The following is a 24,237-nucleotide window of genomic DNA, read 5'->3' as shown; positions in this document are numbered from 1 at the left end:
GGCATTTCAGAGGATGAGTGGTATCTGCACACAAGCCGAATAGCTGTTTAGTACTTAAGATTTGATCAAATGATGCAGTAAAACTCACTGTGGGAATCAGTCATATCTTGGCATTGCCGAACATGGTAAGCTTATGTATTTTTAATACTTGTTAAACACTGAAAAATATTATTCTTTAAGACAAATACTCTGTATAGCCCTGGATCTGGAGGAAGTTGTAGTATTTTAAAACAGACTGGAAACAATATAGTCCGTATGAACACCATCTATCAGCCCAGCTCCATTGTCATGAACAAACCAGCAAGGAACATCAACACCGTGGTTAGGGTCTGTTCTGTAATCCTTCTGCCAGCCCCTGCAAGGGAAAGCACAGCCATGGGCGTCTGGAAGCAGAAACTGCGCTTTGATGAAATAGTCTTTCCAAAGTCTTTGCTAAGGACTTAATTATTTTTTTACCTTGTTACTGTCAGTTCGTTGCTTTTAACAATCATTGTGGCATCTGGTTTCTTGGGATCAGATCCAGGATGAATTTCAAGTATGGTGAAGTCAATGGGGTGGAAAAACTGTCCTAAAAATAGAAGCCAAAATTACCTTTTCAGGCATGTTGCACATATTAAAACAGAAACAAACCCCAGAACTTCTACATTCCCATGCTGTTTTCCATGTCCCCTCAAGGTTTTCAATGGATAAGCAAAGACCAAGTTTAGTGTAAGGTTGAACATAGACCTCTGGTATTATTTACTTTTTATAAACCAGAATTCATAGAATCATAGAATCATAGGGTTGGAAGGGACCTCTGGAGATCATCTAGTCCAACCCCCCTGCCAGAGCAGGGCCACCTTAGACCAGGTTGCACAGGAACGTGTCCATTCTATGCATATCATTCAGATGTAAGTTCCAGCTGCCAAGGGCACAGTAAAGTTAGCCTTTTCCAGATATCCTTCAAGATATCCTCACTTTGTGTCTTGTCTATTCACTTGTATTTATTACGTACTCTCCAAGTCTCTAGCTTTTTTTTTATCAAATAATGCATGTGTTGATCTCTGAAATTTTTGCATGTGATTATGCTCAGAACATGGCTGACATCTAAGGAATTTTTGCATTCCTACCAGGATTAGCTTTCACAGGCTTTTGCCCTGTCTGGTGCTTTGAGTGCTATAATGAGCACAGATTTTAGATTACTTAAGAAGTTCAGAGGCAAAGTCAAAGATGATTAAATTAGCGATGAGAGTGATAAGATGTGTAAGTCAGTGAACTGTAACACGGTGTTACCCACATGTCACATGGGCTTTTGCGATTTTCTTGCTACTTGCAATTCATACTATAGCACAGTAACTTCTGTGTGAAGTCCATTAGCCTGAGGAGACTGGAGCAGGAAAGCTAAACAACATTGCCTCCTCATTCTGCTCTTTTTCTGTTTTGCTACAGCATTTCCCATGATGCACAGACGTAACATGTATACTACCACTGACACCTCAGCTCACCCTCCTCAGGCCTCAAAGTGCATACCAAGACTGAGAAGAGTAAGTTTGCAGCAGTTCATAATTTTCCACAGTGAGTAAACTTACTGACCCAGAATGAATGTTTGCTGCCCTTATGTGATTCTGTAAGTGAAATTTGGAAGGCAAGGGAAAATGGCTGCTCTCTGTGCATATTCCAACAGAGAACACGCACCAGCAAACCCACTATACTGGCAGAAAACAGGATTCAATGGGGTCAAAATTTTCATCCCTGAATTACCAACTTCACGTTCTCCTAGAGTAAAGAATGTTGGCTAACATGAGGAAAATCTTAGATGATACAGGCATTCTGTGGTTTTAATATATGCTAGTAAATCAAAATATACCTTGAAAACTTATTTTCTTACAAGGATGCCCTAACTGAGGTTTGGCAAATTTTGACCAAGCACACACATGTATTTTCTCAGAGTGCTTGTACTTAGGAGAAAGGTGATAAAGATCAAAAGAGAGATCAAACCATCCAAGAGGATGGAGGAATACTGTAGTAAAAAAAAAAAAAAAAATCTGTAGGGGGGATTGAGCAAGATAAAGAAGTTTACAGGTGTCAGTGAGGACAATGGATGCCAGTGATTTCAGCAGCAGCAGAGAAAATCGAGAAAAAATAACGCATACAGTCTGAGCCCAGAATATTTTGTCAGAAATCTTAACGCGGCCAATCAATGTCATCTCAGTTTCCTCCACTATCTCAGTTCTGAAAGGCTAAGTACAAGATTGTGTCTACAAATTATGTAGCCTCCTAAGGAAAGACAAGCATGAAAACACTAAATGAAGTTATACCTAATAATCCATGGGTCTGTTCAGACAGTTTATCACTTTCCAATGTATACAGTCCTAGGAAATCTTGGTGGAGAGGATGTTTCTTCCATACTTGATGCAAAACAATAACAAATGAGGCACCGCTGCCCATTTTAAGCACCAGATTTTTCTTCGTATTAATTATCAAAGTTAAACTGAGGAAAAAAGAAAAACTTGACTTAGGGCATTGTGCTTCCCAGAGTTAACAGCAATGCAAAGAAACTTGAGAATAAGAAACACGTTCAGTGAACAAACATGGCTTTATAAATTGGTCGGTGTTTTTTAAAACAGAGATTTTGCTCATAGTTTGGTCCATGTGAATCTGTGTTTACAGACAGTCAAGACTCACACTAAATTAAATTAAATTACACTGTAAAAGGCTACTTAGCCTTTAAATTTTTCAGCAAGGTGTTTCTGCTAAAACTTGTCATCTAATAGCACAATTAATGACGGATAGGTTAGTGATATGTAGATACAACACCTCATGCTCAGTAATAAAAATGTTGCTAAAGCCATCACTTCCTTGCCTGGATGCTACCTGACACCTTTTCCTTTTGTTCTTCAGAAAAGACAACTCCTGAACTGTCTAGGTTAGTACTAGGATAAAGATTTCCTCCTCAGTGTGTGAGTGATATCATCAATATGGATGTCATAATAAAAAAATAAGTATGCTGTATGAATAAGAGTTTTGGTCCGGTGCTCTTTCTGTTGCAGTGCCATGCTTTGAGAAGGCAGTAATTTTGTTCCAGATACACAATGAAAATGTGAACGAGGAGGAGATGCTGCCCATTCCTTTTGCACAGGTATAAATGACTGTAACAGATACATTTCATGAAAAATATACCTGCTGACAGGGCAAAATGTACCTATTCTATAAATATCACAATTTCCATTTCTTAAATGTTACTTAAAGTTACTCTTTAAGTATTTGTAAGACACTGTTGCATTAAGCACAATATCAAATCTAGTTTTCCCTTACTCATAGTAATAGAAAATCAGGGAAAATTCTTCACTTACTTATTCCAAGCAGAGGAATTTATGAATACTCATTCAGCAGTTACACAACAAAGTAGAGAGCAGAATCCAGCAGGACTTGAATCAGTTTCTTTTATATATTCAGACAACCTATCTTAAAAGTATATTATTGATCGACACTAAACAAAGTGTAGAAAGTAATACAGGAGCTTGGTATTCTGTCTGTAAGCTTTACCCTTCTTGCTGCAAGGTGACTGAGTCCAGCCAGGTGAAACCTGTTTTCTCATTGCCATTCTGAATTGTGATCTTCTCAGGAGTTACTGTCAGTTTTAAGTCCAGGTGCTTATTTGCAATGCCAAGTTTTCCAAAATATGTGTTTTGGATCTTTGCATCACTATTTGCTCTTTTATCACCAATGAGTTCTCCATTAACTGTGATGCCTAATACAAAAAGGAAACATCAAATATTGTTTTATAGAATAGGACCTCATCAACTGATGTCAAGGAGTGTCATGGAAATTTAACAACTCAAGGAAACAAGTAAGAGTTGAAAAATAGATCAGAATTACTTGTGCATGTTTGTGCCAAAGTAGAATAAAGCGCGGGGGGCTGTTCTGTGGATTTCCACAAAGACAACAATCACTTTATTAAGAAAAGTTAAATATTTCCTAGAGCACAAAGAGTCTTTGAGCACAAATAGCCTGCGTGCCATCAGTCTCTCTTTACAAGGTATTCCATGAAATGGCAACCTAAGGTTTATTTCATTGCTTGTACTACTACTCACTGAGGCAAACTGTATCTCAACTCTCACAGTGGTTTTCAAACAAAGTTTAAAAGTTGCTTCGCTCCAAGAAGTGAAAACACAGTCATGGTAATGGTACCCTATCACAGCTACAGTAACTCCTACTAACTTTGCTTGGGAAAAAAGCTTACGCAGTATAAAAGAGAGAAATAGCCTTCAAACAGAGGACACTGTTATAAGAATCCTGATTTACTGTATTTAAAAAAATGAAAAACTCACCTGTAACTGGGTCATTTATTAAATTTAACACAGCACCTGGGTTTTCATTGATATTGAAACAAATGGCATCTTCTTTTTGTGGCACCGATATAATGAAGTGTGGATCTCCATCAACTGAAAAGGCAAATCGCTGGTATTTGCATAGTGATACACAGGTTCAAAGTTCCGCATGAACATTTAATGTTGAGGTAATGGAATTGTTGATGCTGGAAACCAGCAGGAACTGGTCCATGCACAAGCTATATGCCCAGCTTAGTCCAGCCCATCCTCCAAAGGAGTGGTGTGGTCCTAAGGAAGCTACTACCATATCCCCAAAGTGAACAGCATCCTTTTCCCCCTCATCTTTCCCAGGTACACGATATATGTCCTGCGTCTCTTGCCCACTGCAAAATTTGGAACGTGGATTGTAGGTTCAGGAGGGCCACCTCTAAATGCTTCTCTCTGAGGGGCGTGAAAGTGTTACTGAGGGCAGGAAGTTCACTTGAATAGAGAATAGGCAGTTACCAACACAAAGCCTGGCAATGGGAAGGAGGACTAAGAAAATGACCATATATAATCTCAGTCACTTGATCTTTAAAAAACATTTAGAGATGTTTAAAGTAAATTAAAATACCAGCCCCTTGGAAATAAAAAATGGCTACTTTTGTGGAAAGGAATTCTCTAAAAGACTCAGAAGAATTGTGCAATTTAGTCTTAAATACCCTCTCTTCTGTTCTCCTTCTAAGCAGACACGACTCAAAGTACTCACCACTAGTATACCACGTGGGGCGTGTGGTATGTAGGTAAAATGGGTGTGGAGCTGCAGAGTGTAAATTAAAAAAAAAATAATTAGAAAAACTCACATCAAAATGGAATATTTACACACTATCTGCACAGTACATGGAAGATGTCAGGAAGTCAATATGCCAGGTAAATTGCTAATTCCATCCTAGATTTTAAAGCATATAGTCCATGGAGGGACAGTTTGTGCCCCTTTTGAATAAAGCAAAGCTTCAGGATTGAGGCTGATTTCACTTGTAGTCTCAATTGCTTTGAGGGCTTCCACAAGGCCCAAGTAATGTATCTGCAGGATACAAATGTCTCAGACTGAAGGGCTAAGCTGGCTATCAGCAAGTAAATGCAACATCATCCATTGAAAACTTTTATGTTTTGACTTTTTTTTTTTTCTAAATTTAAATCTTTTCAATGAAGACTTGAGCAAACAAGACAGAGAGATTCAAAGAGAGAGAACCAAGACTAATGTCCAGAGCAAAACCATAAATCTATCTCTCCCACTTCCAGGATTGCCCACGCAGCAATCTGACGGGTCAGTTGCTGCCTCTCTCTCCTGAATAAAGCAGTTTCTTTTCCTGTAAGTAACTGAACATATTAATTTAGTCAGAGATGCTGAGATTGTTGTCCCTTGCTTTATAAAGTTCCAAAGGAGATAAAATTTCAAGCCCATCCTCTGTTCTTGGGAAACCGCTTTCAGGAAAAAATGGTTTGATGAATTGGCATTTAGTCCTTAAAAGCTATTTAGCTGAAACTTTTCCATCTGGTATTGTTCAACCTTTAAGGATGTTTTAGCAGTGAGCAGAATTTGGCAGTATTTGTAAAAATACAGTTGTAAACCCAGGAAAGGCAGTTTCTATCTCTCTGGTAATTTCAGTTGTCTGAACCAATTTCTTTTGATAGATGCTGCTTCATTTAGAAACTTAAACTAATGACTTACCCAGCATAGCAGCTGTGACAGCCTGTGCTGTGAATGAAACAATGTTATTTTAGAGGCTAGAAAGAATAAAAACTAATATCTCCTACTTCCTTCCTTCCACCAAAACCAACTCGGAAATCTTGTAATTATGTATAAATTTCTAAATATTTAAAGAAAAACTTAGTCAAAAGAGTTTATTTAGTAGTGCAACAAAGCAATAGTCATGAACAGGCAGAAAGCATGCCCTACTTTTCAGCAAAAATACTTCTCCACAGGCATGCGGCTTGCTCTGTAAGGGGCTGGGACAACCTGCTCTTCTCTGATTTCTCTGCACTATCTTGTACTAAACTGTACTACTGGGAAATCAGCAAGATTTACTCACCTGCTTCCACATTTTTATAGTCTTCTACTCTTTTTATATCTGAAGCTATGGAGGGGTGTCTGAAGACAGGGCTTTGTGCTGAAGAAGCAGCAATCACAGTATCAATGAAGACATCTCTGTATGAGAGACTGTGCTACACGTGGGTATCTGGGAGCCAACAGTGCTAGCCCCGCAAAGCAACTTATTTATACTGGGCCTGATTTATGTGATGGTGGGATGCTGCAATTGTTAGACATAGGAGGAACCACACTGAAAATGGTATTTACAAATTTTTCCAGCTGAAAATTTATCCATTTATAACACAGTCTTGATTTATTCACCAAGAATTTTATGAAACTTTTGCATCCTAGATCAAGTAAGTGATGCAGGAAATCCATCTCTAAGTTAAAAATATTAAGTAAATTTAACAAGAAATGTACATACCTTCAGCTGTCACCATGGGCAGGTAAGAAGTAAAAGGAAGAAAAAGAGAAATTTACACTTTCAGTTGTATGATTAAACAGAAAGGATTCTGACCCTGTTAAAACATATTCTAAAAAAGAAATTAAAAACTGTTTGACAATTCAACCAGGTATCTTCAGTATTTTACAGTTCCATTTCTTTCCAATGACACTACTCAGTATTTGTAGATCAAACAGAAACACCAAAAGCAAAAATCTGCTAGGTGGGGCAGCAAAACTGCAATTAATTAGGCAGCTAACAAGAGCACTATTAGTAATTGGTTTATTGTTATGCTATTTTCACATAGCCAAATGTTCCTTATTGGGTTTAGTCTTTTGTGGTTTTCAAGGCATTTGCATCATTTTATTAATACTTACTGGATGATTCCATAATCCTATTTGTGAATCTAGACTCTAGGGTGTGTAAAGTTTTTCTTCTCTTCTACAGCAGCAGTTTTGAGTATTTTCTCCTATTACTGCTATATACTTTTTATATACAAAAAGGAATTACTTGGGAAAGGGTTCAGAAAATGGTCTTTGTACTACAAGTACCTGGAAAGGGAAAGTAAAGAGCTGAAGATCACGCTGACTGGATGCCACTTCTGTCAGATGTTTACGCAAGTTTATCCATCTTATGGAGTCCAGCTGTAAACTTTAAGGTAGTTAGGCTGTACACTGACTTGAATGATAAATTAAACATGAAGTGGTTTTATATCGGTATCATTATGATAGTTATGAAAAATTATGCAAAAATTTTATCAGCAGAATGCCTGGAAAAATATTCAGAATTGAAGGGCACTTAGCAATTAATTGGTTTCAGGACTTACTCCAGCTGAAAGAAAAACCCACTAACCTCTAGTAAGCACCCCAGTTATGCTAAAATGCCCTAAGTTACCATGCCAAATTCAGAAGATAATGCTTTTCATCTAGAAGCTGACAGAGAGCCCGCACAGAGCCTGGACGGAACTTTTAGGGGCACTAAGCAAAGTCTGGGGAAAAAAAATAATGGATGCTTACAGAAGAGACTGAAAAGCCTCACAAGAGGTTTGTCAGACCTGTTGAAGGAGGAAGAGATGAGAAAGGCCCAAACAACACACACAGATGAGGGTAGGGTGGCTTTGGGGTGCACTGAGCGGATAGCATTTGCCTTAATTTGCTAAAGGGGAATAGAGTCATTTTGTTTCACACAGGTTAAACAAAGAGGGTGAACTGTATGACAGCACAGTGTTTTACTGAGCAAGGAGTTAATAATTAGCCAACGTATCAGAGGAGTTGAGAACAAATTGTGCGCTTTCAATATAATTGCTTCTCTCTCTGCAATATATATGAATACTGTGTTTTACGGATAAAATCTCCATCCTTTTGCAACCTGATATATCCTGTATGAGGAAGATCTCATCTAAATTTTCCCTTTCATGTAGAAAGATGTCACTATATCTACTCCTAAACTGAAGTATGTAGAAAAATAAAGGAGAAAGTGATGTGAACTAAACTGAATATAGCTGAGTTATTATGTTAGAAATGCTTCTTGGGTTTAGTGGCTTTTTTGATGTAATAGTTTATATATTTAGCTGAAAATAAGGTGTTTTTTTTTTAATGTATAGCATTTTGCCTGTATGATTTAGTAATGAAGGATGGTTTGATAGAAATGAGCTTTACAATGAAAAATAATTTTGCATAAACCATACACAAAGTTTGGAAAGTAGATTTTTCAGATATACGTTCAAAACTGTGCCCACACAAAAGCTTTTCTTTAGGGGAACACCAAAGGAACTTCTCAAACAGAATTGTGAAAATGTCTATACCTTCAATGGGTTTATCTGCAATCCCATCTTGATTTTCATAGTCTTCTGGCTTTGTTACCACCATGGATGTCAGTGGTGTTACAAACTTGTATTTTAATGAGAGATCCAAGGCTTCGGCTGTAAGATTCTCCTTTTCTTCTCCTGTAGCTGCAATACTGAATACAGGTAGAGACTCCTAGCATCAATGATTGCTAAATTACTCACTGAACTCTGGATTAAATATTTTTCTTTGAAGTGCAGTCATTTCTCTGCAGCTAATTTATCAATAAGGAATATTAGAGTCTAAGAGCACTTCTGTTTCCACTGGCTATCCAAGAAAAAGGCAAAAATGCCTTTATATTATATTTGCAATAATTTAAAATTGTTTAATTTGCAACCTGAAACAGGAATACTAAGGCTGAGGAGGAGAACAGGTTGGGCAACTTTCCTTACTGTTTTTTATGCTTTCCCATTGGCACCTCAGTGTGATGTGAATTTCAACTTCACATCCTAGAACTTGCACCAGTCAGGTAGCTTAAGGGGTTCATAGCAAAGAAGTTATTCTAGATATAATTACCGCTTTTCCAGGAGTTGTTCAATGGTGAGATAAGCCCAGAGCCTTTCAATGTAATCTCCAAATATGTATTGTTGTTCTTGGAAAGCTTTCACTGTCTGCTCGGCATCTTGTTGTGTAGTATATGACAGGGCGTCATTAGCCTGTTAGGAATAAGGAAACTCCTCTGTATCATAAGTAGCCAGGGACTTCCAGAACCTCCCAAAATCAAGACCTTCACATCTGAAAATCTTACTAAATTGAAAAAAAGAGTCTGGTTCTACACAGCACTCGCCCAGGAAATTGTCAGTGTTGTATCAGGATCTTTGTTCCATTGCTTCTGTGAAGGTTAGCAGTGTACACTATAGGACGTAATGCAGTTTCCAAATTCACATGGCATTTTTGTTCCTTAGCATCTGGCTACTCAGGATTTAAAGAACTTTGATTATGACACCAATTTCATAAAGAAACATCTTCAAGCAGATATGCTGGCTAACTTACTAATAATACATTATTTGTATTTGAAATATACCTCATTTCATATATTTCAAATACCCCATAGTGCACAGTGGATATATGGTGCGTATATGCAGTTCACAGTATTTATGGTAACATGATCTACAATGTTTGTGTTGTGTTTCTTGAATAGCAGGGGCAAATATTTTTACATAATCCAGATCTGGAGAGGTGTTTAGATCACTTGGTTCATATTAGAAGTATATTCTATTTTTGAGAGGAAGGCATTTCAAATATTCAGCTGGCTTATCATAGAATGGTTTGGATTGGAAGGGACCTAATCTTACCCATCAGTTTTCTTCACCTAATGAAGACTGTGAACAATGAACATTTGCCTCCTGAACAAACCAGCTAGGGTATTTAGTGACTATACTAAAGAAAAATAATCCGTTAACAAAGCTAATCTAGTCACACTGCACGAAGTTGTTCCAGACTGACTCTAGCATACCTGACTGAATTAGGCAAGTAACTTCCAGTTCTAAAAGCAATGACCCTGGCGCACTTAGTTTCTCACATATGCAGTAACAAATCCTGTCACTGAGGTAAAGAAATACCTGTAAGTATTTTAAGTATTGCCAGCTTTGAACATTCAGACATTTTGCGTACCTTCCGTAAGTCAAAGAAATCCATACTTACACCTTCACCTCTCACATCTACAGTCAAACTGTTTTGGTTGTTGTCTATAAAGCGCCCAGCCACCACAATCTCAGACCCATCATAGAAATGCTTAAAACTGTTTTTAGTTAGGTCTGATATTTCATTTTCTGGGTAGTTCAACTCCACATCTGTGAGCATGGGATTTGACACCTCATCATAAAACCCCTAGAAGACAGGAAAAAAAAAAAAGGAAAACATTTAACTATCATTGTTTCTTTAATTCATAGGTAGACCTGTGCCCAGAAACATCCTGCTATTTCAGCAGTGAAAACTAAAAGTGTATTTTAGAAGAAATATTTAAATATTCAGTAAAATCTCAGAGTACAAGGCCTAAAAATCTACAAATAATGGAAATGAGAAAGGACATACAAACTCTTCAGTCTCATGAAAAGAAAGAAAAAATACCTGAGAACATGGTGTGGGTGGTAAGTTCCATCAATGTTATCAAGAGGGATCCAAAGCTTCCCCCCATTTCATAGAAATAAATTTCTAGATCTATTCCCTCCAGAGACTGACATGACAACATAAGCCAAAGGATACTAGGTATTTTATTTTGGCAGAGCTTGCAACAAAATCCAGTATTTAAATTATTTGGTGAATTTTTCGAATGGCTGCTATTGGAATGTGAGAAGTAAAAAAGGTCAACTCTGAACTGCCTACAGCTGTTCTCGTGCCTTACACAAGCATAAAATGCTTCAGAAGTACGGTAAGATACACTGGCTTGCAGTAGGTTCCTAAAGACAGAATATCTAGAGCCTTTATGCTCTGTCATACTTCCCTTCCCTTGACATGCCATTAACTACATGATCTGTGAGGTATGGGTTATACAATGACTGCAGCAATTTTGCTGCATGCTGAAGTATCCTTCAGAACTGTGACTTGTGTCACCCTACGCCAAGTTTTGAACTCTCTTCCATAGCCCACAGTATCTCCCTTTTACTGTCCTCCTACTTTCTTCTTTTATAAGGGAAGGGGAAAATTAAATGCAACTAATATTCTTATTACGGCAGACTCTTGAGTATCTCAGTACCAGACTACACTTTGGGATTTTGATTACTTCAAAATAAGAACATCTGTATAGTTATCTGAATTAATGTATATGTCATCTAATTTAAGTGTTGATTACTGTACCTGAAGCTGTAAAGCTGCATCAGAATCAGGATAAATCCGACGGGCCAATCCTTTATTCTCCAGTGCCATCTTCTCCAAGAAGTTGTAGTCAACACCATAGCCAAACCCAAGATTGTATAAGGGATATTTTCCTTCAATGGCTTTTTTCACATGTGCCTGTATGTCATTGGTATTTGATATGCCTGCATCAAACCAGAAAAAAAAAGAGTTTTCTTCATAAATAGACAAAATTATCACAAAATGAAATGTGGCTAGTGATGTTCAGATTTCTTAGGAGGCATTATCAAAAATTTGTTTAAGTAGTATGATGCTGGTATAGTAGCATTTAAAGAATGAAAACAGCCAGAAGTCAAAGATGGAGGCAAATTTTAACTGAACAATTTTTGTTAGTTAATTCACTCTCTTTACTATTCCATCCAACACAAACTTACCCACATTTGGTTGGCCATCTGTTAACATGATAATTATAGAAGCGCTTCTCTTGGGCACAAGGTTTCCTTCATGAGCAGCATTCAGCATATCAATTCCCCTCATTATACCACCATGTAAATTTGTCACTGCAAGGCAGACATAGAAATTTGGTTCCAGCAAAGACACTCAGAATAAAGGCCTATTTTTCACTGGAATCTGAGGAGATCTCATTACAGGATGAAAATGAAAGATTTGGATTTGCAAGCAGGGGGATGTTTAGACAGAAAAGTACCTGGACTTTGGAAATATAAGCAAAAATAGATGTCATGTTCTGAGTAAATTTCAAATTTAGGAGTGGCTCATCAGTAATAAAAGAAAAAACCAATCCCCCCCCCCCCCCCCCGCCAAAAAAACCCAAACCCCATAGTGTTCATAGGCTGAACTGATAAACTAACTTACGCAATGACCTATTGGCAAGTCCAGTAAAGTACTTACTGCCTTCAGTGTCAATGCCCCGAACAAACTTCCTTGCTTCATCCAAATTCTCAGGAGTGGCCTTGATTAATGCTTCTTTCCAGGTGTGTACTTCACTACCAAACAGTATGAAATTGAAGAAGTCATCTTCTTTAATGTCATCTAAGATTTTTAGAAGTGCTTCTCTTGTCTATAAGACAAAGGGATTTAGATGCATGGTTCAACATTTGACAAAATAGGTGCTTGCAGATTTTACATGATTAATCTCTCAGCATTTGGGTATTTTTAACTTTTACACACTATGTTGTGCAAAATTTCTGAGCTTATTCTGTCCTTGCCAGTCCCTGTGTCTATTTCAGAGTAACTCTAGTGAAGTCAGCCAGTTGCAATTACATCTGGTAAATCTTTGTAGCCAAGAGGAAAATCAGGTCTCACGCCATGGATCATTGCTTACACTGAGGTAAGGTGGCATGGCAATTTGAGAGTGACGGGAAATGGGCAGCTACAGGTTGGTGGAGAAGCTCACACGCAACAAGCATGGGTATTTTGATGCAGCACCAAAACCTGAAAATTCTGAGCATTAGCTTAGAATGAGGAGTCCTACCTATGAGAAGAGCTGCCACTTCCCAGAGGAGACAGAATGAACAACATAGATAATGCACATAATACTGTATGCGCATTTTAATTTTGGAACTGTCCAGTACACATGACAGAGCTCTCTGGAAATGTTGATATTGACAGCTTTGCACTAATAACATTTTTAAGTAAGTAAATATAGCCTGAATGTATAGAATTTTGTTCTACAGTACCGCTTTAAACTAGTGCTTATGGTACTGAGTATTAGAGAGGACACAGCATAAAACCACTTGGTGTAGCTTAAGCAGCACATACGCACTATAAGCCTCCATGTCCTTTCCATCACAACAGAGGCTCTTCCACTGGCACTTCATAGTAATGTAATAACTTACCTGTTCTATTTCTCTTCCAGACATTGAGCCACTAATATCTATTACAAAAATAACATTCTTGGGCAACTTTGGAAGATTTGTTGGTGCAAAGAAGTGTACAAAGTAGCCATTAACAATCTGAAAAATAAAATGTAAAAAAAAGAAGCAAAACAAAACCAAAAAATTTTTGTATATTATAAAGAAAGAATGGATAAAGAAGAAATTACTTTCATTTAGCATCTAGCCTCTGAGTGGACTAATAGGCTTTAATGGCCCTGACCAGTCCCACCTCTGTCCACGGGCCCAGTAGCTTCATTTAAGTGCTGTTCAACAGTTCAAAATTTCCAGCTGTCGGATTTACCTGCAAATTATCTGGAGTTGTTCTCTTCACGTCATATTTTACAGTAAAATCCCCATCCAAGACAGACTGTGAGCAATTTGCACAGGTTCGCTGCTGATCAAGAGTTGGCTTGAAAGAGATATGCCCCTGAAAAGAAAAGCCTTCATTAGATCTGAACCTTAATAGCTGAAATTTTTCTACAGAACACAAAGTAGTTTGCATTTTTGTAAACCCAGTATATTTATATTCACAGACATGAGAATAACCTGTTTTATCAGGTTAGGCATTAGGTTGTATCCATATGTATTTATATACTTATTGATGGGTAACTAATATGTGAAGGCTGCTATCTAGAGCTTTCTTCATATGTTTACTTCCCCATCTTTCTCAGTTCAGCCCTCCATTCTAAAGGATACCTTTGGCTGTTGGGCAGTCTATGTCTTAGGCATTCTACCACCTTCACACATGAGAAAACTACTTGTTACTGACTCAGTTCTTCTGAAAGAAATAGTCCTATTAGTATCCAGGTTTCCAACTACTGCTGTGGGACGAGGCCTACCAGTTTGGGTACAGTACCACGCCAACAGCTACGTGGCTTCTGAACTGCAAGGAGGTGGCCTTCAACTTGCTAGCTTGGAATTCAGAGCTCATTTGCACAGGCAAGCCTTTACTGTATTTTCTCTGATTTTTTTCCTCTCGCTTCCACCGCTAGCCACTACAGTACTTTTGCACTGGCATTATTAGTTCAGAATTATTACCATAATAAATAAATTATGAATGCAGTAGTCATTTTACCTTTTTCCCTGAAAAAGTTTTTTTAATGATATTTTGTAGATCATTGGTGATGAATGTTCCTTCCGCTTCCAGCTCAGTGATACCCTGGGGCTCAAAGATATTTACTTCAATCTGAAATATTAATTGAAAATTCATTGTCACTGATTACCCCACAATATATCAACTTGTATCAATATATAAAATTTATATCAATTCTATATATCAATCACTTATATCAATATATATCAACTTATAACAATATATCAAGTCAAAAAGAAAGCTAGAAAGAAATAAACCTTAATAGAAATATAACTTGTTTGAAAGCTAGATACCGGAATTTTGTAAAATGTCAATAAATACTCGAGTCCTTGAAAAATATAACCCAGCCATTAGCTGTAAGTTGTGCCCAACTTCAACCTATATTTCAGTATGCCTTCTATCATAGTGTGTTTAAAATAATGCTGCATAAACTCTTATAGACAATGAGTTTTGTAAGGATTTTTACACAGTATTTTCTGGGCATACAAAGGAGAAAAATTTTGCCTTAGAGCTGGGTTTTAGCAAGGCAGATAGGAGTGATCAAAGACCAGTTATGGCACACAAAAGCTACAGTATTCTACAATGTGATATATAGGTATCACTGTAGTTTAAGATGATGTAATTTCATAGTGGTGTAAGAAAGGTGTTGTTTATGCTACAAAGGCATTTTTAAAAGCAATTAGTCTTCTATTTTACCCTAAGATATTGTAATAGATTTTTCAGGTTTCCATACATTTCTTTCGGAGTCTTAGTAACTGAGCCAATTTGTCAGGCTTACAAATAAAAACCTGCACTAAAGCATATTGGTGTGGACTCCACACATGATTTGTTAGAAATATTATCATGGGCCTTTAGCTCACCTGTGGCACAATGGGGATGACCATGGTACTCCACTTTCAACAGATGTACAGAATTTCACCACCTCTTAAGTTACAGACTAATTTGATACAGTTTGCCATTTACCTCAAAATCCTTGACAAGCTGCTTCGGTTTTACTTTGATGAACATCTCATATTTTCCAAACTGTCGCTTCAGCAGTTCCTCATATGTGAGTTCAAAAGTGACTTTACTGGCTGCTTCAATGTTGACTGAGACAGTGAATTTTTCTGTTTTTCTTCCTGAAGCTCTGTATTTAAGTGGGTAAGAAAAAGAATATCTTTATCTTCTTTCTCAGTATTTATTGTTTGTGTTGGTGGAGTATGATTTTCAAAAAGGAGTAAAACAAAGATGGGAATTTTGATCTATTGCTAAAATCATACTCAAACTGTAGACTTTATTCAAGTTTCCCCGCGAGCTTCATTCCGGAAGAGGTCATACAAAGTCAGTGAAAGTTGCAGAAACAGTCTTCCTATAATTGCAAATACTGCCTGTGTAGTCAGAAGTTGTATTCCTTTTTTTTTTTTTTTTTATATAATTTACACTGCAATAACTCTAACTTAATGATTGGGTTTTGTTCCTGGAAAAAACAAACTTCAGAAATATGCCCAAACAAAGTATTTCCAACTCACAATTTGCTATGGGATGATGGCGTGGAAGCCACAAAAAACATAATTCTTACTTGACAAGACCAGCAGTCTGTCCCTTTGAAACAGCCTTCTCATATTGCTTTTTTGCAACTTCTTTTTCCTTTATAATTCCAGGATAAGTGACACCATCAATTGTCCTGCAGAAGAAAAAGTCCTCGTTTAGCTGAATGGTTTGCACTGATACATGAAAAGTTACGATAGGCATTTCTCTGTTTATTGATTAGATTGCTAAAAAGCACTTTCAGAAATCTGTTATTGCCAAGATTTGAGTACTTTCACTGAAACTGGTCTTCTCAGTGAATATTAGCTGGAATGAAGAGCTCTGTGCTTAGTATCTTAAAAGAATCTAAACCAATTTTTACACCATTAAACAGGCATTTCTCACAGGGAATTCATCTCATCCTATAATAAAAGTTCTAGCATGAATTCTGAGGAGTTGTGCTCTGAAAGCTACTCTTATTTTTCACTGAAAATAAAACAGGCATAGTGTGATTAGCAGAGATGGACGTGTTTAAACTGAATTAAACCTCATAATGGTGTGAGAATTGCATATTATTGCAACTAAAGGTACAAATGTACAGGAATAATTCTATTTCCTGCCTTTCATTCAAATATGATTTTTTAAATGAAAAGATAAATTAAGCTATAATACCATTAGGGAAATTAATGGAACTTCTCTGGTTTGATAACACCAGAGTAAGTGGTATTTCTAAAAAGGTGAATGGTTCTCCAGAGGTGATCCCCCATTCCCTAAGGTCCGTGATGATGAATAAAAATAATTGAAAATTAGTCATCTTTTCTACAGATGTACCAATGTTTGCCTTTCTCCATGTATCTGGCATGTTAAGTTAATAGCACCAGAAAATTACTCAGGAGGCATTTAGGAATCTATCAAATAGCAAAGTAAAGATGAATATTTGGGTTCAGTTTCTCCCGGTTGCAATTGTACAGATCTTTAGTCTTTTCTAACAATATTGTAAAGATTACACACATGCTGAAGTTGGTAATGAAGGCTGTCTTAGGGAGTTCAACATCAAAGAAGACTTCTTTGTGCACGTTTCCACGATTGACAGCTCGACTGGTGATGACATTGTGGGCAAATCGGGAAGTTACTTTACTATCAATTTTCATGCTATAGATTTCTATCCCATTGACAACCTGCAGATTGAACAATGAAAAAAGAAAAAAAAAAAAGATCGCGCTGTTACGCTGATGTCTGTGTTAATCAGCCATAATCATATTTTTAAAAAGAAATCATGGCAGGACATTCTATCACTCCAAAGCGAAAGAGGAAAGACCTAATCATAAGAACTGAAGCACAGCTGTTTTTCCTTGGGTATCTATCACACTGCCATCATGGTACTATTCCACGAGTTATAACTACAGCCTCTTTAACAAAGATGCTGCCATTATAAGAGTCAGGTTTTTTTCTCTACTGAGACTCTGACTTTTGTTTATGGTTAGTCAAAGAGCACAACAACTTACTGCTGCTTCACTGTATTAGTCACTGTAATTATCAGCTGAATGGATGACTCCTAGAGCAGGGATATAAGTAGTCATCCTGTTTAAAAATAGACCTAAACAATTCCAGATGGCTCCAAATTCCATTTTATGTTATTCTCAACTTCCTCACAACTGGGGCTCATTCTTCTTTAAACAAGGAAAGGGCAGAGCGATACTTATTTTCTATTTTCTTCAAATGCTTAGCTACAAGGTTGCTGGAGACTATATGAAAGCATAGGTAACAACAGATGGGACTCCTTAGGCAACTCTGCAACAGCAAGGACTGCTTCTTGCAGCAAAACCAGCACTGGAAAGAATTTTGGAGTTTTTATGGTGGGCCTGATCTCTGGCTGGTTGATTAAGAAAGTCCCCAAACAATCAAAGCATTGCAAGTGCAAGGTCCTGCACCTGGGGAGGAAGAATGCTAGGCACCAGTACAGGTTAGGGGCGGACCTGCTGGGAAGTAGCTTGGAGGAGAAGGATCTGGGGGTTGTGGTAGACAGTAAATTATCCATGGCCCAGCAATGTGCCCTTGTCGCCAAAAAGGCCAATGGAATCCTGGGCTGCATAGGAAAGAGTGTGGCCAGTAGGTCGAGGGAGGTCATTCTCCCCCTCTACTCTGCACTGGTGAGGCCACAACTGGAATACTGTGTCCAGTTTTGGGCTCCCCAGTTCAAGAGGGACAGGGAACTGCTGGAGCGAGTCCAGCGAAGGGCAACTAAGATGATTAAGGGCTTGGAGCATCTGCCTTATGAGGAAAGGCTGAGAGAGCTGGGACTCTTTAGCCTGGAGAAGAGAAGGCTGAGGGGAGACCTTATTATGGTGTACAAGTATCTAAAGGGTGGGTTGAAGGAGGATGGAGCCAGGCTCTTTTCAATGGTTCCCAGTGACAGGACGAGGGGCAATGGGCACAAGTTAGAACACAGGAAGTTCCGTTCAAATACACGGAAAAACTTCTTTACGGTGAGGGTGACAGAGCACTGGAACAGGCTGCCCAGGGAGGATGTGGAGTCCCCTTCCCTAGAGATTTTCAAGACCCGCCTGGATGCAGTCCTGAGTAATGTGCTCTGGGCAATCCTGCTTTAGCAGGGGAGTTGGACTAGATGATCTCTAGAGGTCCCTTCCAACTCTGATAATTCTGTGATTCTGTGATTTAAGCATTGCTTAAGTGGAGTCCAGGTGCCAAGTGGAATCAGCCTCAGAGGTGAAGTCTCTTGCCTTTCTTAGAAGTAACTACGACATAAAATAAAAGTAAAAATAAAACCAACATAGAATGGATGCCTGTTAGAGATACAGAAGTGACTTCAAAAAGCTTTGCTATTCATTCAAATACAATGAGGTTAAAAATCATTTGTTCATTCTCTTTCCTTGTCCAGGAGTTTCCACCAGAGCTTGGAAAGGAACTGTCTATGCCTAAACCAAGCAACTCTGAGCTACTCCCCTCATCACACACACTCAGAAATATGCATTTGCTCAGATCGGACTCACAGAAACATGTTGTGAACACAGCAAGAATATTCTTGTCACTATAGATCTTTCCCAGTAGCCCGGACAAAACCAAGCCTTACTCACCAAGTCATTATCAGTATTTCGCTTCTGTAAAAAGAAAAACAGAAAAAAAAACACATGACTAAGGTAGGAAAGCTGCATTTAGAAATAAATCACTTAGCACCTATGTAGTTGTCTTCTGCTTCAGAGTCAAAAGAAGTTGTCTGGCAGAAGGAAGGCTTGAGAAAGGTCCTCATTAGTAAACTGAAGTAAATTTGAGGGAAGAGCAAGTAAGGCATCTCAGGCAGGTATAATTATTCTGCTTTTAGCATTCCCAGTTTTCCTGAATCTTTTGGTTTTCATCTGATGTTAGTGCACCTCAAATACCGTGAGTTTGAAAGATAAGTTAAACTTTGAATATTGAATGTTGCTGATATTGTATTTTGCTCAAGTGACACAAGAAGATGTATCCTTCTTTCAGCTGAAAAAAAATAATGGACCGCCTGAGAGATGAGGGGAGAGTTGAGAGGAAAAGAGGCTTGAATGCTCAGTGCCATTTACATTTAAATGTCATTGAGACTAAAGAACACACTAAAATCTGCATAATGTGGCTTCCTTGCGTATAAGTGGGCTGTGTGGTGACATCAAAGTAAAAACAGAATATCTTGTCCTGATGGTGACATCTTTTTCTTGGGAATTCCTGGGTTTTGGTCCTGTGGTATATATTTTGTCTTTTCAAACTAATTCTCCTTTGGAAGAAAAAAGGGGTTTGTATCAAAGCTTAAAAAAACAGTTTGCACATTTTTTCCAGTCACACATCCAAACTAGCAGGCAGACCCATCCTTACGCTCTTTCAGACTTACTCCTATTTTTTTCCTGTTTTACCTCAGCAGCCTATCATTCTAACATGAATAAGTAAAATGGTAATTCAGAAGGCTTACAGAGGTGGTCACTGTGAAAGGCTGCATGGAGGGAAAAAAAAAAAAAAGGATTTTTTTTTGCATATTTGCTCCCAGAGTAGGTGCAAATATCAGAGGGTCTACAAAAAATACCATGTACTCTCTTCTGAAAGAGAGAACAGGCTTCAAACATACTTACTGCATCATGTTAAAATAACAGCTTGTGTAACTCAATTCCCGTAAGCTCGGCTGCAAATACCTTATCTCTTGGCTCCAAGAGCCTCATGGGTCACGTTTTGTGCAAACCTGTTTACCTGCTCCACCAAATAGAGGGGTAAAGACACAATAAAGTATCAAGTCAGATATACACCTCAGGTACGGTTATGGTTTTTGTTACCTTTCAGATTTAGGAGTTTTACAGGTTGGAAACTGAGACACAGAGGGTTATTTTTTGTTTATTTGGGAGTTTTTTCAAGACACTATATTAAATCCATGGTAATACACGGTTTTGGGGTAAGAGGCTTCTCAACTTCTCTAAGAGTCTGGCCAAAAAGTCTGTGTACATTTCTCTAGGTTCATCTTTCAAACTGTTATTGCCATACAGGTGATTTCTGTGTGTACCTCTCCTGTTTCACAAACCTATGTGGGCTTTTTTAATGCCTGTGTAGAGTATGCACCAATTCAAATCCTTCCTTTCCAAAAATGAAATTATCTTTTCCCTATCTATACTCTCATTACCATAGAATCACAGAATCATAGATCACATAGATTACAGCTAATCATTTTTTCTTACCAAACACAAACTGAGGTATGGACCCTGGGAAGCTGGAAGTCACTGAAATGTCAGTTTGCTTGGTACAAACTTTTCCTTAAAGTGGAATTACCAAGCAGTTTAAGAATACAAAAAATGACAAAAGTTACTCTTGTAGTTATAAATTCTGTAATTCTGACTACTACCTCCTAAATTAAAAGATACTTTACCTGCATTTAATTTTTACAGAATTGTTGTTGTGCACATTCTTTATCAGAATTATGTGTTCTACAGTAGTTTTGAAAGAGTTCTGTTCTGATTCTGTAAATAATTTGGAGAGTATACTGTCATTTTCATTGAAAAAGAAAATACAGAAAAGTCTCACAGTGAAAGGTAATTGTTGGTTTGTACTTGAGCTGATCTTCAATGGCTATACTCAAATACAGCTGGACATTGTTCTGGGCTACCCGCTCTAGCTGACCCTGATTTGCACAGGGGAGTGGATTAGCTGACTCTGTGATTCTGTGATTTTCTTTTTCGTTCTTAATGATTCACTTGCATGTAGCTAGAAACCTCACTAACATCGAGGTCATTTTAAGCTATGTGGGCAGAAAGTGATGGTGTCCCATTAAAAAATATGGTATGCACTTCTAGACCAAACTGAGGTTTTAATATCCTCTACCTTGTGTAATTTCAGTTACTTGATAAAATGTTTCTATAGTATTTCCACGTATTTGCCAGTTGTACCATTTTTTTTTCAGTTGTATTAAGGTAACAAATTCTGCTTTTGTTTAATACTGTTTTGCTGTGGCAACGGCAAAGAATATATGTGCAAGAAATCTATAGAAATTGGAGAGGAAGAGCAGAGAAAAAAGGGAATTTGAACTCCCAAGAAAATTGGGAGGGAAAAGAGGGCTCCCATTACAGTACTTGCTGAAAGAAGCCCTGGTTTTACAGCTCGGAAAACTAAAACACAGCATGACTAAAAGATTCAGCAAAGACTGTACAGTTAACTTGAAGTGACCTCTGGGAATTCACAACACTGAATGAGGTATTTGCGTATATCCCTAAGTACTACACAGAAAAAATAAGGCATGAAAATTATTTCCAAATCTACAGCAACACTATAGACTTCATCATCCCAAGTGATGCCAATTGGAAATCACAGAGAAGAGAAGATAATGCATCTAAGCTATGGAAACTAAACTCCTTGTGAGCTATGCAGGAGTCTTGCTGCTGCTGCCAAAATGAGAGAGCCATAAAAGGAAGGCTGTATTGTCTCTGTGCTTTGCATGCTTTGAATATGTAGTTCTAGGGGTAGTTTTTAATCTAGAAAAAACTTTTCCACCCTTTGTAGCTGCATGCATAGGAACAAGGTGTACAAGTGCATGTAGGGATCTTTGATTTGGATTTTTTTTCCAATTTTCAGTAGAATGTGGTCTGCCAATTGTGTTTACCTGACTGTGGTTTTAAAAGCTGCTTTGACAGCTTGAAGGTCATCAGCCAGACAGACTTCCAGCCATGCCTCAGCACCCCGCGCTGGCATACTACTTGCTCAAAGCAGCTAAGACAGGGATGGGGACTGAGACCTTCACACTACATAGCAATCTCCTCCATTTCAATCAAATTACATTTGCATAAAGTATATAATAAAACCCAGAGAATCAACCATCTTTTCTGTAGTGTTGTGCATGTATGCATGGAGCATTGCACTGAGCTTTGGCCATTTTACATTTAGAAAGGCTTTAGCAACGCAAGACATACCGAGAACAGGTAGTATGGTAATCAGGAGGAAAAAGCTACATTATATCTGGGCTACATAATGCTTAAATAATAAGAATCCATGGCATCTTGAATTTGCAGCAATAAATCTCAAGCTGATTTTAAAAGGTTAGATATGTTATTATCCTGATTTTCAAAGAAAAAGTCCAAAGACCAATCAAGAGAAACTGACTGTAAATTGCTTTGTCCTGATCTACCCGCTAACCTACAATGCTCCCTAAAGAGATTGGCCCTCTATAACTTTTCATAGTATGTAACTACTGGGAGAGAGGAAAATAATTTACTGAGGTGAGGAGTAGTGGCCAGCAACTTAACTGAAATAAATTAGACAGAATGTCAAGAAGCACTGCCTTACTCGAAGATCCAGTCAAAAACAGAATGGCCGCTTTGAGGAAAAGTGATACATTTCCTGTCATGCTAACATGCAAATCTTTTGAGAAAAATCCTACTGTGTCACTTGGATAGTGGACATATTTATCTGGATGCCATGTTACATCTCTGTTTTCTGCTTCTTGGAGGCATCTTTTCACTGATATTTTGCATCGCTTTACAGGTGCTTAAGTCAGTTCCCTGTCCGCACCAATTGTTTTACACATTTAAACATACAACCACTAAAACATTTACCATTATGTGGTGATGACAAGGAAAATAGAGGAAAAGTGATGCTTTTAAAAAGAGAGATAGGAGAGCTTCTTCAGAGCTGATACAAAACTGAGGCTGATTAGAGGTAAACTAGTCTGTGTCCCAAGTCTGATCTTGTGTACACTGATAACAGAGAACTCCAAGCTCCTGGTGCCAGCACTGTATGAACTCTCTGAAAAATGTTGATAAATGGCAGGAAGTTAATCTATGAAGAATGGGAGCCCCATACATGGTTGATTACTTACCTTGATGTTTCTGACATGTGTTACCAAAAAGTCTGATGATGCAAAGGCAGGAATCAATAATAAAATACAAAGCAATAGATGGTTTTCCATTTTGGAAAAAAGTAAGGTTCCAATCTGAACGATACACATAAATATATAATTCTTTGTTTACCGAGTGTTAATAAATAACCCAGTGTGAAAAGCAGGATTAAACATTAGGCATTGGAGAAAAATCAAATACTGAATTTTGAATTTGCATAGTCTGCAGAATACTGTTACAAAATACAGTTACAGAATTTACTGACTATTTCAGCAATGTCTCTTCAATGTAATATCTCCAAAGAGAAATTCAACAGCCATTTCTGTACAGGCAACTGAGATTGATCTCTGCTCCAGACTCACCTCTTTTCCAAATGAAAACCGTCATCTTTCTGCTACCTCCTTAAAGGCTGCCCCTGGCTCAAATTTATTGCAGCCATAACAGAGCTTGCAGTTTCTTAAACCCATTTATGCTCCTCTTCAAAAACCACCTCCTGTAATCCTGCATATCACTCAGGTACCCGATTTAGGTAAGATTATTTGACATGTGTCCTGACTAGTCCAGAAACCTTGTATTACGTGCTTTCCTAGTCATCTTCATGGCTGAAACCCCAGTCCAGGGTCTTGCATCTTGCACAATCGATACCCATTCAGCCTGCTGCCGCAAGGCCCGTTTGCCTTATTTGTTATCGTGACACCGTTAATTCTCTCTTCATCTTTTTAACTGGTTTCATCACCTCTGTTGCGTGAAACACAAACTTTGAAGGCTGGGAGTTAAAAGCTCCGCCATAATAAAATATTGAAGTTTACAGGATTCGGGGTTTTTTTCTGTTTTTCCTGCAGTCAGCTTTCTGAGGTGTGCAGCAGTGCGAGGGACACAGGAGGATGGGTCCAGGGGCTCCTTTTAAACCAGCCTGGAGCTTTTTAAACCAATT

At 38.0% G+C, this 24,237-nt stretch overlaps 1 protein-coding gene across 1 annotated transcript; it reads right to left on the bottom strand.

Annotated features, from left to right (window-relative positions):
• Positions 1-225: 225 nt before the first annotated feature.
• On the bottom strand, positions 226-23,374 carry LOC309675602 (inter-alpha-trypsin inhibitor heavy chain H3-like; the record flags this gene model as incomplete). Its single annotated transcript, XM_082487930.1, has 20 exons — positions 226-355; positions 457-568; positions 2,298-2,470; positions 3,526-3,730; positions 4,311-4,424; positions 6,022-6,048; positions 8,628-8,782; positions 9,184-9,323; positions 10,312-10,497; positions 11,464-11,645; positions 11,895-12,020; positions 12,370-12,538; positions 13,317-13,433; positions 13,657-13,782; positions 14,431-14,541; positions 15,412-15,574; positions 16,007-16,111; positions 16,966-17,132; positions 19,050-19,073; positions 23,285-23,374. 20 exons carry the CDS (start codon positions 23,372-23,374, stop codon positions 226-228), a joined length of 2,622 nt encoding a protein of 873 aa, XP_082344056.1.
• Between the last annotated feature and the right edge of the window lie 863 nt (positions 23,375-24,237).

The sequence above is a fragment of the Vanellus vanellus genome (genome assembly GCF_965231255.1).
Source record: "Vanellus vanellus genome assembly, chromosome: 9".
NCBI classification, from domain to species: domain Eukaryota; kingdom Metazoa; phylum Chordata; class Aves; order Charadriiformes; family Charadriidae; genus Vanellus; species Vanellus vanellus.
Note: the sequence above shows the minus strand (reverse complement) of the source record. Positions and strands in the feature narration are given on the sequence as shown.